Source organism: Mustela nivalis, assembly GCF_964662115.1.
Source record: "Mustela nivalis genome assembly, chromosome: 8".
Classification (NCBI taxonomy): Eukaryota; Metazoa; Chordata; class Mammalia; order Carnivora; family Mustelidae; genus Mustela; species Mustela nivalis.
Window position 1 is genome coordinate 65,755,157 of NC_139027.1, and position 17,264 is coordinate 65,772,420.

At 34.2% G+C, this 17,264-nt stretch overlaps 1 protein-coding gene across 9 annotated transcripts in view; it reads left to right on the plus strand.

Annotated features, from left to right (window-relative positions):
- CCDC88A (coiled-coil domain containing 88A) overlaps positions 1 to 17,264 on the plus strand; it is a 125,254-nt gene that overhangs the window by 95,482 nt on the left and 12,508 nt on the right. For 5 of the 9 annotated variants that reach the window (XM_082743550.1, XM_082743552.1, XM_082743549.1 and 2 more), the window contains exons 20-26: positions 1,062 to 1,339; positions 1,565 to 1,708; positions 4,433 to 4,619; positions 9,113 to 9,258; positions 12,349 to 12,441; positions 12,566 to 12,780; positions 16,256 to 16,339. In XM_082743550.1, the coding sequence (XP_082599676.1) occupies positions 1,062 to 1,339; positions 1,565 to 1,708; positions 4,433 to 4,619; positions 9,113 to 9,258; positions 12,349 to 12,441; positions 12,566 to 12,780; positions 16,256 to 16,339 (1,147 nt within the window). The remainder of the gene's footprint in view (positions 1 to 1,061; positions 1,340 to 1,564; positions 1,709 to 4,432; positions 4,620 to 9,112; positions 9,259 to 12,348; positions 12,442 to 12,565; positions 12,781 to 16,255; positions 16,340 to 17,264) is intronic. The other 4 variants (XM_082743551.1, XM_082743553.1, XM_082743556.1 and 1 more) reach the window with 1 other exon arrangement.

Consider the following 17,264-nt stretch of genomic DNA (forward strand, 5'->3'; position numbering starts at 1 on the left):
GTTGATTGTAATTGCTCAAGTAGGAACCCTTGCTGTGGAGTATGATTGCAAATACCATTGTTTATTTCATTTTTATAGCTTTCCTATTGTTTCTTAGGAAACAACACAATATGAAAGTTTTGTCTTCAGACTTTTCCTTAGTTCAGAGGATCCATCTTGCACTTAATGCTATAGTGTCTTTTCACACAGAATGATCAGGTTGAGAAAAATACAACGCTTTGAAATGTCTTAAAGAGCCAAAGAAAAAAATTCCATCTCTGAATGGAAAAAAGTTACAGAAAGTTCTTTCTGTAACTCTTTTCCAAATGGTAAAACATATACTAATATAATGTAGATGCCTAAGAAAATTCCCAGTTGAATTTTCACAAGTAATTTTTCAGTTTTGTTGCCTCTTAAGTTTTAGAAAGTGATAAAGTAGCATTTTAAATTCTGTACTTTTTCATGAGTGGAATACAGACTGTTTCTAATCACCTTCATTTAAAATAATTCAACCCAGAATGTACATATGATATGTATCTCAAAAGAATATTAAATTAAATAATATAAATAATATTAAATCAATATAAAATTTATATTGATATTAAATTAAATAATATAAATGAATAATATTAAATTATATTTTGTTCTTTTAAATACTAAAAACCAAATTTTCTCAGTGTAATATGACTATATCTGCCGTGATTTATGTAGTGCTTCCTTAAGTTATTGTTATATTTTACATTTTTTATGTTGCCATTAGAATTTTTTTTAAGATTTTATTTATTTACTTGACAGAGAGATAGAGCACAAGTAGATAGAGGGGTGGACAGAGGGAGAACAGGCTTTCCACTGGGCAGGGAGCTTGATGCGGTCCTCGATCCCAGGACCTTGGGATCATGACCTGAGCCAAAGGTAGCCACTTAATTGACTGAACCACCCAGTCAGACCTAGAATTTTATTTTGAAATAATTTTTAATATGAGAGAATTATTTTATCTGTAACACATACCACATATTTGCATCTTCTAGAAGAACAAGATAACTATTTTTCTTAGGTCTGATAAACAGTATACTTTCTTACAGGTTGAAAATTCTACCCTTAATTCCCAAAGTACTTCACTTATGAATCAGAATGCACAACTCCTAATTCAGCAGTCTTCCTTAGAAAATGAAAATGAAGCTGTAATCAAAGAGCGAGAAGACCTGAAATCTCTCTATGATTGTCTGATCAAAGATCATGAAAAGCTGGAACTTCTTCATGAACGTCAGGCTTCAGAGTATGAGTCTCTCATCGCTAAGCATGGAACTCTAAAGTCTGCCCACAAAAATCTCGAGGTGGAACATAAAGACCTTGAAGATCGGTAATTTACTATCTTCTCTTGTATTGTTAATTTAAAATCAGTTTTCTTTAGATAATATAATAAATGCTATGTTAAAATAATCTAAAATAATTTACATAGGAAATTTATGTATCGTGTTTATAGTGGTACTTACTAATAAATTACTATTGCTTTCTTCATTGCTAAAGTATTTTCTTTTTTATAAGGAAATATTATAAAACAAAACATACCTAATATTTTTTCCAGTTACAATCAGTTACTAAAACGGAAAGGACAATTGGAAGATTTGGAAAAAACACTGAAAGTAGAACAGGAAAAAATGGTGCTTGAAAACAAAAACCATGAGACTATAGCTGCAGAATACAAGAAACTTTGTGGTGAAAATGATAGGTAATAAATATTTATGTATTTTAGTTTTGTATTATTCATTATATCTGAAGTGTACACTGCCCCTTTGCAGTACCATCTGTAACTTAGAATTTTTTAAAAGGACTCCAAAGCAGTAAGTAAATTACCCAACAAAATCAAGCAACTATTTATAAAATGGCTTGAAAACCTAGATCCCTGTTTTCACCTATTGTTTCTCTCTTGATTTATTCAACTAATTAAGTTTTTAAGCCACATTTGATAATGAAATTTTTGTACCTTGATAGTATTTATATGCGTTATTGTAACAGAATGTAATGAAGTAGGATTCTTTATTTCTGTCTTTGCTAGTGTGATATCTCAGTTCTTGTCTTTCAAAGTTTTTATAAGTGAACAGCTTCTAATTTCCTAGATTTGTACTCTTTTTTTTAACTGTCTTAGTTATTAATGGTCTCATACTGCCGTGAGGCAGTTATTTTTTAGTTTGTAACCCTGGGAACATCAAAACTTGCCAACCCCTAATCAATCTGCTTCATAAGGGTATATATCAGAAGGTTTTTAGAAACCTTTCGAAAGTTAAGCAGTCTGCACATTTGCATTGCACTTACACTTAACCATAGCTGAAGTGCTAAAAAGCAGCACACAGTTCAAATGGAGGTCATTCATTGACTATTTGTCCTGTTATGAATTTAATATAATCCATTTTTAGAACCATATTTCTTTTTCTTTACAAAAAAAAATCCCTAAGCTTCTAGAACTATTTTTATTTCTATGCTCAGTAGTTTTTAATTTAGTAATTGTTATAACTAGAAATAGTGTATTGGGGGATTTGAACTTTCAATTAGCTCTACACCAAGCTAGAATCAAGAAGGATGTATCTTTATGGTATGTGCAGTAGAAGACCAAGTTGTGACAAGTTACAGAATACAAGGACAGGGTCATTTTCATTATACACATAACATTGGAGAAGGCAGTTACTATCAAAGTTCCATCTTGAACCTAACCTTTTTCCATTGTTGGGATTCACAATGAACTGGGACAGTTTGTGAGCTTGGGTAGACCTTCTAGGAATCCAATTAGAGGCCTTTTTTTATTTCAATCAATTTCATTTCATGTCAATGAATAAATGAATTTATTCATTACTGAGGAGCCTTCTGAGAAAGAACTCAGCCTCCATGATGAGAAAAAAATTGAGCATGATGATTTTAAAACGGGAGATTCTGCAGGCTTGGAAGGGAAGGGTGGTTTGAGTATTTTCTCTCTCTCAAATACATAAAGCCTGTTCTATCCCAACTTTTATGTATTCACGTCTATGTTGCAAGGCAAGAGAAGGCTTTAAGTAAAACCTGAAAGAGCTCTTACACCAAAAAAGATATTTATGAAGACTTGTCTCAAGAAGAATAGTTTGTTTACCCATTTCTCTAAGTAACCTAAGTTTTAATCTTTGATAATGCCAAACCAACAAAGTTTCTTACATGACTCTAGTTTGTCTCAGCCTCTTTAGAATTGTGTTCACTGAATTACATTTTGATGTTAATGTTCTCAGCTTTAAAGGACAGTGTAAAAAAAACTCTCTTAAAGATCTCATTTTAGCATTTGCCTTGTTGAGGACATTGTATATGGTATCTCTTCATATCTTGCCCTCATAAAGCATCAGTAGGTAAATCTTTGATCTCCATAGGTATTGATGTATTGTGTAGCTATCTGTATCTCAGTGAGGTCTAACCAGCTGTTAATTCTCATGGCATACATTCATTCATGGATTCGACCCATTTATGGAACATTTTCTGTATGTTTCTGGTCTTGCCATTTAATTTTTTTTTTACCAATCCTTGATTTTTAAAATATATTATTTTTGTTATTTATTTTATGATTTTTGTAAACTGACTCAATTCTTTGGGTATTGAGTTGAAGTAAATGATTAGATGTTCTGAGCAAGTACCATTCTTTTTCTTAATGCCACAAGATAAAGGTCGTTAAACTAAAGCCAACTCAGCCGGCCAGATCCAGGCTGTGTCCTGTTCTTGTTGTTTGTTTTTGTTTTTATTCTTGTTTTTCAGATTTAAAAACAGATTTTAGGGATGCCCGGGTGGCTCAGTGGGTTAAGCCTCTGCCTTCAGCTCAGGTCATGGTCTCAGGGTCCTGGGATCAAGCCCCGCATCCAGCTCTCTGCTCAGCAGGGAGCCTGCTTTCTCTTCTCTCTCTGCCTGCCTCTCTGCCTACTTGTGATCTCTCTCTCTCTTTCTCTCTCTCTCTCTCTCTCTCTCTTTCTCTGTCAAATAAATAAATAAAATTTAAAAAAAACACAGATTTTATTATATACCTCTTCTATTTTTTATTTTTACTTTTTTAAGTTTTTATTTTAATTCCAGTTAGTTAACATATAGTATTAGTTTCAGTAGTACAATATAGTAAATTAACAATTCCATCCTGTTTTGGTTCATCTCCCGAACTAAAAATAATTTTTGCATTGTAAAAGTTTGGGGGTGCAGAGAGGGAAAAATACCTTTATGAGCCACATGCAGTAGACAACATGCTAGAAGATTTCAAGGGAAGAGTAGTCTGAATTTTCTATTCTAGTTTTACAGAATAGAAACAGATTTTTGATGAATTTGATCACTGGGTAAAGAGTCCGATATATTCTCTAAGTATGTCTGAATGTGATCCACAGCATTTTCACATTATGTAATTACAATGAAAGCTATTAAGGGAATCTAATTCTCTTTCTATCATGATTTCTAATTATAGGTTGAATCATACATATAATCAGCTTGTAAAAGAAACTGAAGTTTTACAAACTGACCATAAAAACTTGAAAAGTCTTCTAAATAATTCCAAGCTGGAACAAACAAGATTAGAAGCTGAATTTTCAAAGCTAAAGGAACAATACCAACAATTGGACATCACATCCACCAAGCTAAATAACCAGTGTGAGGTGAGCTTTGACAAGTTTCTTTTTTACGAATCAACACATGCCTGAAAAATAATCATATTAAAATGAGAATAACAGTATATATTTGCTTGGGTATTTCTAAAAGAATTGGTCAGGGGTGGGGTACCTGGGTGGCTCAGTCATTAAGCATTTGCCTTTGGCTCAGGTCATAAGCCCAGGGTCCTGGGATCGAGCCCCGCGTCAGGCTCTCCACTCTGTGGGAAGACTGCTTCTCCCTTTCCCACTCCACTTGCTTGCGTTCCCTCTCTTATTGTGTCTCTCTGTGTCGAATAAATAAAATCTTAAAAAAAAAAAAAAATTGGTCAGGTAATTGAAATTCACAAGTAATTCATAAAAACTTCTTTTATTATGGATTTCAACATTGTTTACTATTAGTTTAAACTTGTGTGACCACATACTTTGAAAATGTGAAATTGTGCCCTTGTTTAATGAAAAAATGCTTACTTAGCACCTGGCATGTACTAGAAGCCAAAAAGATAAAAATCTTTCCCTTTGTGGAGCATAGATTCTGACGGAAAGAAATAGGCAATAAACACAACGAGCAGGTGAAATATATAGTATTTCAATGTTTTAAAACATATATTGCACTTTACTCCAACACTTGGTGGTGTAAAACAAGCATTTAATTAGGCTCCCAGGTCTGTGGATCAGAATGACAGGGACAGTGGAGCAAGTTTGTTTCTGTTCCACCTGCAACTGTGATTGAAAGGCTAAATGCATGTTTGGTGGTTGGTGCTGGCTACGAGCTGGAGGCATCCGTTTTCTCTCCACATGATGTCTCCCCAAGGGCCAATTTGGCTTTCTTACAACATGGTGATAACCAGACAGAAGCCATCTCTACCATAATGATCAAACCTCAGAAGTTATGCGGCATCATTTCCCCTGTATTCTCTTCATTGAGGCAGTCAAAGTCACATTCAGGCTCAAGAGAAAGAGAGAGTAGATTCTGCCTTTTGGTGGAGAATGGCAAGATTCTTACAAGAGCATGTGAACTGGAAATACTACTCTATTTTGAAAATTGGTCTGCAACATCTGGTATGTTACAAGGTAGATAAGTTATGTGCAAGTAAAAATGAAATAGGGCAAAGAGGGATAAGGAAGACTTCCAGGGTGGATAAAGGAATATAGATGGAAATTTTAATAGGCATCCTTCAACAAAGATAATTTTATTCTGAGTAAAACAGGGGAGCCATTTGAGTGTTTTGAGCAGAAAAGACATTGGCCTTATCTATACAGTTGTGTTATTAACATAATTCCATGCTGCTCTTTGTGATGGTTTGATAAAACAAGTTTTAAAGTCTAAAGGGATACTGAAAGCCTTAGAAAATCCTTAAATTTGGGCGCCTGGGTGGCTCACTTGGTTAAGCGACTGCCTTTGGCTCAGGTCATGATCCCAGAGTCCCAGGATCGAGTTCAGCATTGGGCTCCCAGCTCCTTGGGGAGTCCTTCTCCCTCTGACCTTCTCCCCTCTTATGCTCTCTCTCACTTTCCTTCTCTCTCTCTCACAAATAAATAAATCTTTTTTAAAAATCCTTAAATTTTATTGTTTGGCCCCCAAATCATTGAAGTTTGAATATAGCTTAACACCTGAATTTCATGGCACTTTTAAGAAAAGGCCCTTAAGCCAACTTTTAAAGGGAAATAGGAGTAGAAAAGTAATAATGATAAACCAATAGAAAGAAGTACTAGTTTAAAATCATATTTAATTACCCAACAAGGTTCAGAAAGTATAGAACATTCATTATGCCTGTGATTTATAAAAGTGCAAATAAAATATAGCCGGAGTGATGGACTTACAGAAGGAGGAGGAGGACAAATCCACTCCCCAAGAAACAATAAAATTGGGCAAAATTGTCAAAAACAACCATTGTAGTACTCTGGAACTGCAGTAAAGGTGTACAACGGATTGAGAAGCATTTATTAAAGAAAACTGCTTGACTTTGTGTAGGGGCTGTGATTGTCTGAGGCATTTTATCTTGTGATTTCTCCCATTCCCCTCCACCTTCCCCAATTCCAATACCTAGTAGTTCAGATGAGGGGCATACTGAGAAAATTAGCAACTTTGCTACCAGAGCAGGCTGACTTGATTTGAGTAGAGCACAAAAAAGTCCCATACTCAGGAGAGTTGTCACAGGTCAATTCTCAGGTGGTCTGAGGTTGGAATATTGGTTGGGGTAAGGAATAGACCAGCAAATTAGTCAAAAATTTAAATGGGAGATCCAGGGAATGAGACATCCAGCTATAGTGAGTCTTGATAAAGTCCTTCCTGACATTGGTAGCATGGAAAGCTATCCAAGAGAGACCAGAAAGGGCCCTAGCTACCTACTTATCTCCGGCTAGTAGTCCCAGCTCAAGTCAAATATTAACTCTTGGCTAGGGAGTAACACATATAATAGCATGATTTAGAGGGAGTGGAAAAATGAATCCAGAGTATAAGAGGCCAGGGTAGAAGTTAATCTTCTTGGTAATATAGTTAATGAGCTATTTCTTGATCAGGTACTGGTTTCACACATGTTCACTTTGTGCTAATTCACTGAGCTGGAGCTACATAAAGTTGTGTTCTCTTTTCTCTATATATGTTTTATTAATTGTTGACACAGTAATTAATGCTATATAACAACACAGAACCTTTGGTAATGGACATAAACATTTATTTTTGCTCATGAATCTATGGATTGCCTGAGCAAATGTGCTGATGGCATATATCAATGTGACCAAGATCATTTGATCTTAGTCACATTTGCAGTGAACTGGCACAGACTCAGAGGGCTGGCTGGCCTAGGGTGGCCCCAGATGGCATAACTTTTCTCTGTGCCATGTGGTCTCTCATCCTCCAGCAGGATTACAAGTAGAAGCACATAAGGCCTTTTGAGTCTAGACTTGGACTTCCATCACTTCCACTTTCTTCTTGTGGCCAAGGGCATTCCAAAAGCAGAAAGAGGGAAAATAAATTCCACTTCTTGATGGTAAGAGCAAGAAGTCACAGCACAAGAGGGTATAGACACAGGGAGGAGAAAAACTGTGTTCAGTTTTGTAATGAATCTACCACATGTTGTGTTTCAATTTAACAATATATAGATAAATATAACACAATAGTGATAATGGTTAGCTCTAAATGGCTATTTATGGGTATTCACACTATTGCTTTTCTGTATCTTAAGAGCTTACAAAATGTCTGGGATATTTTTCCCTTTTTGTTTTTTAAAGTGTAGATCTCCAGACTGGTTGAATTTGAATGCTAGGACCCAGAAATCCACATTTTTAAAAGAGATAGATATATAGATTTATTTATTTGAGAGAGAGAGTGTGTGTGTGCTCACACAGGTGCAAGGAGGGGAGGAGCTGAGGGGAGGGAGAGAAAGGAAGAAAGAATCTCAAGCAGACTCCAAGCTGAGCATGGAGCCCCAGGTGGGGGCTTATCTCCAGCCCTGAGATGATGATGTGAGCTAACCAAGTCGGGAGTTCAACCAACTGAGTCACCTGGGTGCCCCTGGAAATCTACATTTTTTAATAGTTCCTATGAATGATGCTGAATTTTGAAAATCACTACTTTGGGCTTTCTGACTTCTACTAGAATCTCTGGCCTAACTAAGGCACATTTCCAGTTTCTTCTAACTACAAAGAAGCCGCCCAATGCTGTTGGCAACCCAACTACCAGTAGTATCAGCTAGTAATACCAACCACTGACAAGATTACCTGAGTCCCTTTGATCCACCCATTAAAACTATGTACAAACTTCTAATATTCCTAAAAAACAGTGGAGGAGGAAAGAATGAGGTATATTAAGTACCTACTATGTGTTAAAGGCATGACACATGATAGTTTACATATATTATTTAATCCTTACAACAGTCAGGGGTGTGAATTATTTTCATTTTATAGATGAGATCATTAAAGTCCAGAAAATTAATTTACTTGTCCAATTTCATAGCTCCTTAAATGGAAGGCCAGGTAGCTTTCAGACTATAAGTTAAATAGTTTTGAAGAAAGCAACTGTTTTTGGAACTAGATAATTTGTTATATGTTAAACCCAGTGTTTGTAAGAATTTTTAAAATGTGTACAGCACATAACTTAGTATTTTAGCTCTCATTATAACTAAAATAATCATTCATGGTGCAATAATAATCATCATCATCATCAAGGTGCAGCCACCTAATTGTTTAAGTAGCAGAAGACCTAAGTCTTTTTTTTTTTTTTAAAGATTGATTGATTGATTTTAGAGAGTGTGTGGGAGCTGGAGGAGGGACAGAGGGAGAGGGAGAGAGAGAATCTCGGGCAGATTCCCTGCTAAGTGTGGAGCCCAACAGAGGCTTAATCTCCTGACCCTGAAATCATTACTTGAGCCAAAACCAAGTTGAGACACTCAACTGACTGAGCTACCCAGGTGCCCCCAGACTGTATATTTTTCAGATGTTTGGGGTGATGTATGTTAAATGTAAATGTTGATTTTAAAAAAATGTTTGTGTTTAAACAGTTGCTAAGCCAACTTAAAGGAAATTTAGAAGAGGAAAATCGACATCTACTAGATCAAATTCAGACATTAATGCTCCAGAACAGAACACTATTGGAGCAGAATATGGAAAGCAAGGATCTCTTTCATGTTGAACAAAGGCAGTACATGTAGGTACCAAATAATGTTGAAGGTAATACTCATGATTTTATCATTGCCAACTGGTGACAAAAAAAACTCACTGCTAATTTCTTTTTAATTTTCAACATTATTATTATTTCTCCATACATTTTTTTGAATGCTTATGTTCTGGGCACTATGCTAGTAACCAGAAATACTAACATGAAAACACATAGGTCCTGCTCATAAGAAACTAGTAACATAAAGCAATAAATACAAATAATCGCTACAATGGAAGTATGTGTAGGAGGCCTTAGAAATACAGCAGATACAGGGGAAGGAGTACCTTAGTCTGGCAGGGGCAAGGTAGACTTCCAAAAGATGCTTGCTTAAGCTGAGACTTAAAGACCCATGGGAGTTTGCCTGAGGAGACATACCACGCCAAGGAGGCACAAATGGAATAGCGTGAAGGTGTGATGAAGGTGTGTTACGGTATGGTAAAGGACCTAAAAATTAATAGTTCTTGCTGGAGCAAAACTGAGGAAGAAGGAGCAATAGAGAAGTGACTGAAAGCTTAGGAACAACCTCACAAAGGTTTTTTTTATGGCATATAAAGGAGTTGCTGAAAACTTTTAGCAGAGGGGTAAAATGACCAGATTTGTGGTTTTTTTTAAAGGCACTGGTGGCATTTTAGAGTATGGATTAGAAGTCCTGAGAATAGAGACAAGGAATAAGTTTTAGGAAGACTGTTGTAATAATCCAGTGAATCATAATTCACAAGCAGTGGTAGTTGAGATCATATACCAGATGTAAGAGATAGAATTGACAAGGCTTAATATTGGTAAATTATATCTCCATTCTCCATTAGTAGTAGAGGAATCTGGTAAAATCAGGGATTTGGGCCTGAGCTACTCAGTGGATAGGCCTTGTATTGCACCAAGGTTTACCTTTTCTAAATTCTCCTATTCCCTAAATGAGAAACAAAATAGTATAATAGAAGTAGCACGGATGTTGAAACTTGGCTGCTTGTAATCCAAGTCCCAGTTCTTACAGTCACTAGCTATGTGACCATAGGTGAGTTACTTTGGTTCTTTGATCATTGGTTTCTTTTTCTCTAAAACAGAGATATACCGTCTACTTCCAAGATGATCCTAAGAAATAAATGAAATAACATATCTGTCCCTTTTAGGCATGATATATATCGTGGTGAGCTAGGGCTCATATGAAACCAGGATACATACATCTTTTTTTTTTTTCATACATCTTTTGAAGCATCAGTTTTCTTATAAAATTTGAGGCAGGGAACATGATTTTTATATTAACAGACAGGTATATTATGGAGCAAAAAGTGTTTGCATGAGCTTTTAAGATAAATGTAAAACTTCAAAGAAATTTCACATTTGTGGCCGGCCACTTTCGACTACACCTTCAGTCCTTTCAGGGCTATGTATTCCTTTATTCTCTGCCTTAAGAGGTGTTTCTGCTTAAGAAGCAGGAAGTATATGTAAAACATTTAAGTTTTCTGTCCCTTAAGCAAAAGCTTTATGCAAAGCTTTATATTTGGATATCTTTAGAATATCTTAATATTCTGGTCCTTGGTAATCCAATGGAGTAATCCATTTCCAAAGTTTCAGTAATTGTATCTGTATAGTTGACTTAGAAATATTAGTATCTATTCTGACTTTTTGAATTTAAATTCAAAATATCCATCTTATATGTCAGACAGTTCTTGCTGAATGCTTCTGTCACATGATCCTAGCAGGAGTGACAGTGAACAGGTAGTACTGAGAATTTGGAGATTCCTGATGATATTTCAACAGGTAAAATGAGAAGACATTTGGGAGGTATATCTGCCATTGTGCTGTAGTGTATACCTCTTGGCAGTCTCTGTTCATAAAACATCTTCTTCAAAAAAATCAAATCCATTTGTTCTGGTTCCCACTTCCATAATTCATCCTAACCACTCAACTAGACTACCTCATTAGCCTCCTGGATGCTTTCTTTACTATCATCCTTTCTGATAGATACTATTTCATCATGGAGTTAAGGTACCTACAGCAAAGATTTCATAATGTCACTTTTTAATGAAACCTACAAGCTTCTAATTTCCTATTGAGCAAAATCTAAACCTGAAATTCCCTCAGTGCTTCCCCTCAACTAAACTGCTTAATTTAGCATTCTTATCTTTTCAGTCTATCTAATATGGCCATTCTCTCCATTAGGCTTTCTTTGGTCATTCAAGATAGAAATATTTTCCCTTTTATAAGTTTCTTTTGTACTTAACACAGTACTTTTATTTTGGCACCTTTACTACCTTGGATTGTAATACTCATGTATATTTGTTCTCTCTTCTATTGTATTATAAGCAGAGTGGGCTACTTATTGTCTTTTTATACTCTTTGTGTCTTCCTCATTATAAATGATCACTAAATATTTGTTGACTAAACAACATAGCAGTTTGGCATCACAGTTTTTCAGATCATTTTACTTTAGTCTTTGATCTTTGATGTTTCCCTATGTAATATATACCATCAAGGACATAAATGAGATGAAGACATGGTGAAACTAGTATATTCATGTATTGCTGAAGGCAGGAAATTTTTCTCTAAAGGTAAATTAAGCCTAAGTAATTCTGCCATAAAGGAAAAAAGTCTGTGTTTGATGAAGATGTGGTTGCAAGATTACTTATATCTACAATTGTAAACAGACTATTGAACATTTTAGTTTTTTACTTACATAAATTATATTAAATTATCTTTCATTCCAAACACAATGTAAGATACTAAAAGATCCAAGAATAGGAGAACAGCCACTGTAAATGTCGCTTAACAGATATTAAAAGACGTTGAGAGAATTCCTTTGTCATGATGAGAATATAATATGGAAAATATTCTTCAAACAAATAAATTGTATTAAATAATTGAATTTTAAATTCTATATCCTTTCATTAAGTAAGTTTGTAAATAAAAAGAAAAGGAGAAACTTGGAAAAAATTCTCTTGTTAATATCTAATACTTTGTTGTCAGCTCTAATATCTGTATTTGTTTATGTTCTGGACAGCAGTTAGATTGTAGTCACAAAATATTCATAACTATACAAAATATGGTACATGTCCTAAAATGCAATTTTTATTTTTACAGTGATAAGTTAAATGAATTAAGACGACAAAAGGAGAAATTAGAAGAGAAGATAATGGATCAATACAAATTTTATGACCCATCCCCTCCTAGAAGGTACTGTTAACCAAATTTTATTCATTTTTACTTTGGAAAAAAAGAGTAAGTTAAGTCTTTTAATTTTGTGAAGGTTTGTATGTTGATTTAAGACTGATAAGAGTTTTTTAAATTATTCTATTAGGAGAGGCAACTGGATTACACTAAAAATGAGAAAATTGATAAAGTCTAAGAAAGATATTAATCGGGAACGTCAGAAATCTCTAACATTAACACCTACCCGCTCAGACTCCAGTGAAGGATTTCTTCAGCTCCCTCATCAAGATAGTCAAGATAGTTCTTCAGTAGGTTCAAACTCTTTAGAAGATGGCCAAACTTTGGGGACCAAGAAAAGCAGCAGTGAGTGCTTACACTCTTTAAACATTTGTGATCTCTAGTATTGATTTAGAATTCTTTCAAAAGATTTATTTAACTTATAACTTCAGCAGTCCTCTGGGTAATAGTCTGATGAATGCATTTCTTTTTAATTTTATATGATTATAAAATTCATGTGTACTGCAATATCGCATGATTTCCTGTTTCTAAAAATACCAAACACAGAAATACCATCATTTAGTAAGGGAGATTAAACAGTGTCCAAAGAACATTGAGATAAGAGCCAGAATATCTCTGTTACTTGCTAGTTGTAGTAATATGGGTACACCATTCACCTTTGTGTCATACTTCATAGGGTGATTATGAAGAGTAAGTGAGAAGTGTTTATGAGCTCATCTTGATAATTATTTGTAACTAAGAATAATAAGGCATTTTATAATGGGGTTTTATTCATATACTTCGGTGTCAAATTGGAGCAAAGTTACATTGGTGAGAAGCAAAGAAAAACAGTTATGAATTCAAAGAGAATGGTACTCAGTAATTTAGAAGTAACTGAAGGTTATAAAAATTATTGAGGGATTGCTTGGTAAAGGATCGATTAAAATTGATGTATATAAGCTTTTATATAAAATTGTGATTTAATTTTTTAATTACAAATATGATAGTATTACACCTTAACATGAACTATACAATTCATAATATTTTTATTACTGGTGTGCTTAACTAAATAAGAGCAAAGTAAAAGTCTAAAGAAGTATATTTTAAGAGAAAGAGAAAAGAATCCAAAGCCAGGCCCTTTGAAGATGTCCAAGAAGTTGACTACTAACAATGTTCTTACAGAATATGTAAACAAGATACTTGAATCCACTCATACTATCACCAGAGTCACTAAATTTAAAAAAAAATAGGTATTTGTGTGTATGCATAGGTATATCTATATGAAATAGATTTATATAATTTCACTGCTATTCCTTTGAAGTAAATAGATCAAAATAGCTATTACTTCCCCCCAGGAATAGACTTTACTTATGGCAACTCTCAAAACTCTCAAAAAACTATAGTGTTTGGCTTCAAGGGAATTACCTCTGAAAAGACAGTATTGTAGGATATAGGAGATGAGGCATTCATTATAGGGTATATTTCAGAATACAGCTATACATCCTAAAAACTAGAACCCATAAGTATTCATGCATACATACATCGTGTGTGTGTGTGTGTGTGTGTGTGTGTGTGTGTGTGTGTGTGTGTATTAATCTCAAGAAAATGTTTAAATTCTGTATCCCAACACAAGATTATCATTACCTGGGTCTTTTGCTACCTAAGTCTTATCATTCAAGTCTACATGAAATCTCTTGCGTATTCTTGTGGAGAAATCATCAGTTTTACCTTAAAAAGATGTCAGATAATTCAATTTATGTTATTTTAGATATAAAGTATCTGACATCTTATTAAATGAGAAATGGTAATATGTCAACTTAATTTTTTTCCAATTAAAAGAAGATATTTCATAAGGCATTGATTTCTTTCTTTCTTTTCTTTCTTTTTTTTTTTTTTTCCCCAAGTAAGCTCTGCATCCAACATGGGGCTTGAACTCACAACCCTGAGATCAAGAGTTGTATGCTCTCTCCTGACTTGGCCAGCCAGGCACCCTAAAAAAAGATTTCAATTCAGATATGATACTGTAACACAAGAAAGGCACAGCAGTCTTTTTTGAGGTCAACTTGTCTGTTTTTAATATAAAGCTGACATTCTTTCATACTCCCTGCTGAAGCATCCAGAATAAGAATCGAATGCAGTAATATTCTTCCTGCAGTTGTTCAGTTTTAGAATTTTTTAAATAAACAAAAACCCAGCAGTGCTAATGTTCTCTGAATTTGAGTATGTTGTTTAAAAAAAAACATTGTATATCTACAAACTAGTTGACATAATAAGGATCACATTCCACCACTGGAAAATTTAAAATTCCTTTTATCCTGTCTGTCAGTAAAGCAGTCTTTGGAAAACAGTTGAAACAGAAGTACCTAAACAAGACAACATGTGCATGCTGCAACCATTCAGCTTTGTTTTAGCTAAGTGTCCATGTTTACATTACTTTCAGTTCATTTCTTTTTAATCATTAAAAACAGTTGTGTTTACCAAGTTAGAAAAGAAAAAGGTCAAATTAAAAGCCAAAATCAGGACTGTTCCTAATAGTGGTCAAGTAAGTTAAAAAGCTGTATGTCCATTGCATTCTATTTAATGGAGAACAACTTTGATTAAATATAACTCAAGAATGTTAGTGACTCTAGTGAGCATTTTAATTTTTATGCCAATGATACCTACTGTAGTTATAATCCTAATTTTCACTTATAGAATTTTTCTGCACAGTGCTACCTTTGTTTTTCTTAGTAAACTCATCCAAAAAGCCCTTCAAAATACCTAAAAATGTTATAAATAAAGACTTATCTGTCATTTTTGCTTGCATTAGTTGCCTCTTATCTTTTAGCCTTAACAGAGCTTAGTGCTAGCTTTTCTCTTTTCTGTAGTCAGCCTTTTGCAAAATGAAATGAATGTAATTGCTCATGTCATCTTTTCAAAGAATTTGCTCTGAAGAATAAATATTTTCTTGGTGCTGTTAAATAATGCACCAGAATTCAATAAACCCCCCAAAATAATTCCCTATTTCCTTTGTTAAAGTTTAAGAAAATAATGAAAGTTTTTAATTTCTTTAGATTGTTTTAAACATTCCCTGGGCACCCTCGTTTTTGTTGATATATATTAATAGAATACCCTTGTAAAATGTGCATTTTCTTTTTATTTTAATGATTTTATTTATTTATTTAACAGAGAGAGATCATAAGTAGGCAGAGAGGCAGGCAGAGAGAGAGGGAAAAGCAGGCTCCCTGCTAAGCAGAGAGCCTGATTCAGGCCTTGATCCCAGGACCCTAGGATCTTGACCTGAGCCGAAGGCAGAGGCTTAACCTACTAAGCCACCCAGATGCCCAAAATGTACATTTTCTTAAGAAGTTTTTTTTTTTCCCCAAGATGAAGTCTTTTTATTTAAAAAGTTAAAATAAAGAATTGGAAAGCCTTGTACATTTTCATCATGTATACTGTGGCCCACCAATAACCCTAATTTTAAAGGTATACCTTTACAACTTATTGACAACTTATTATTATTAACTTATTATTAACAACTAGTTAATAGGAAAACTGTTCCTTCAGTAAGTACTTCTAATCAGTTCCTGTTTTGTAGGACTTCAGCCAATCCAAGCTTTCAAAGTATATGTTCCTCATCATTGTCTTCAGTGCTTTCCAAGTATTTTAAAGTGTCAAAGTACATATTTCATATTTCATTATCACTCAGCAGCATGAGAATAATAGCTTTAGTATAGCATACATAGCTGAAACTCAGACATTCATTTCTGTCCTTAATTTCAACATTTAACTCCCATCTGTTCTTCTCCCTTTTTTCTTTCATTTTTCTGTTTCTGTTTTTCCTCATGCTCTGACATTAAAGTGGTTGCACTGAAAAGACTGCCCTTTTTGAGGAACAGACCGAAGGATAAAGACAAAATGAAGGCCTGCTACCGTCGTTCCATGTGTAAGACTTTATGACAGTTCAGCTTCTTTCAAATGACTACACTGGCTTCCATTACTAATTTTTCACTAACCTTTCTCTGGACTGTGCCAATTTTCTTATTTTGCAAAGTGCAGTCTTCCTCTAATTCAAGGAGCTGGAAAAAAAATTTTTTTTTCAAAACTGGCACTGAATTCGCATTATATGTATGGTCACTGATACATATACATGCACATATGTTTAGTCATACATGTAATATAAATTTCCAGTGCCTTCTAAAAGTTGGCAGAAAAAAGAAACTTTTTTCTATGCCATTGAGATTTTTTCCCCCAAAGAAATTTACTTAAAATATAACAAAACCTTTAGCATTAGGAATTTATTTTCTTAATGAACTAAATTAAACAAATAAATAAATAAAATGGCCTATAACCCTTGAAAACGTTTGTCATTCTTTATATATTAATACTTTTTTTTAAGTGGTATGGGTAATTACATAATCAAATTAAATGTCACTTTGGATATCATCTCTTTCAGGTTTTTATTGAATGGTATACTTACTTGATTCGTAAAATGAATTCTTCAGTAACCTGCTCTGACCAAGGACTCTTTGTCATTTTCAATAATGATGCTGTATAAGAACTGCTCTCCATCTTACCTTTATTCATTCCATTTCTGTCATCACCAAATCCCATTATGAAGGCTTCTAATTATATTGCACATCACTGCGCAAAAGCATGGCAGTTGTACAGAGTAAAATTCCTTTTCCTATCTTTAAAGGGGGTGGATGTGGGATAAAAATATTTACTGAAATTTATCAGCCTTTGGCCTACTCATTTCATTCAGCTGAATGCATGTCATAATTCAAATGACCTTATGGTTATAGTCTTTGATGTTCACTTGCATTAATCCATAGACAAAAACCAGATCATTTATAATACAAGATAGAAAT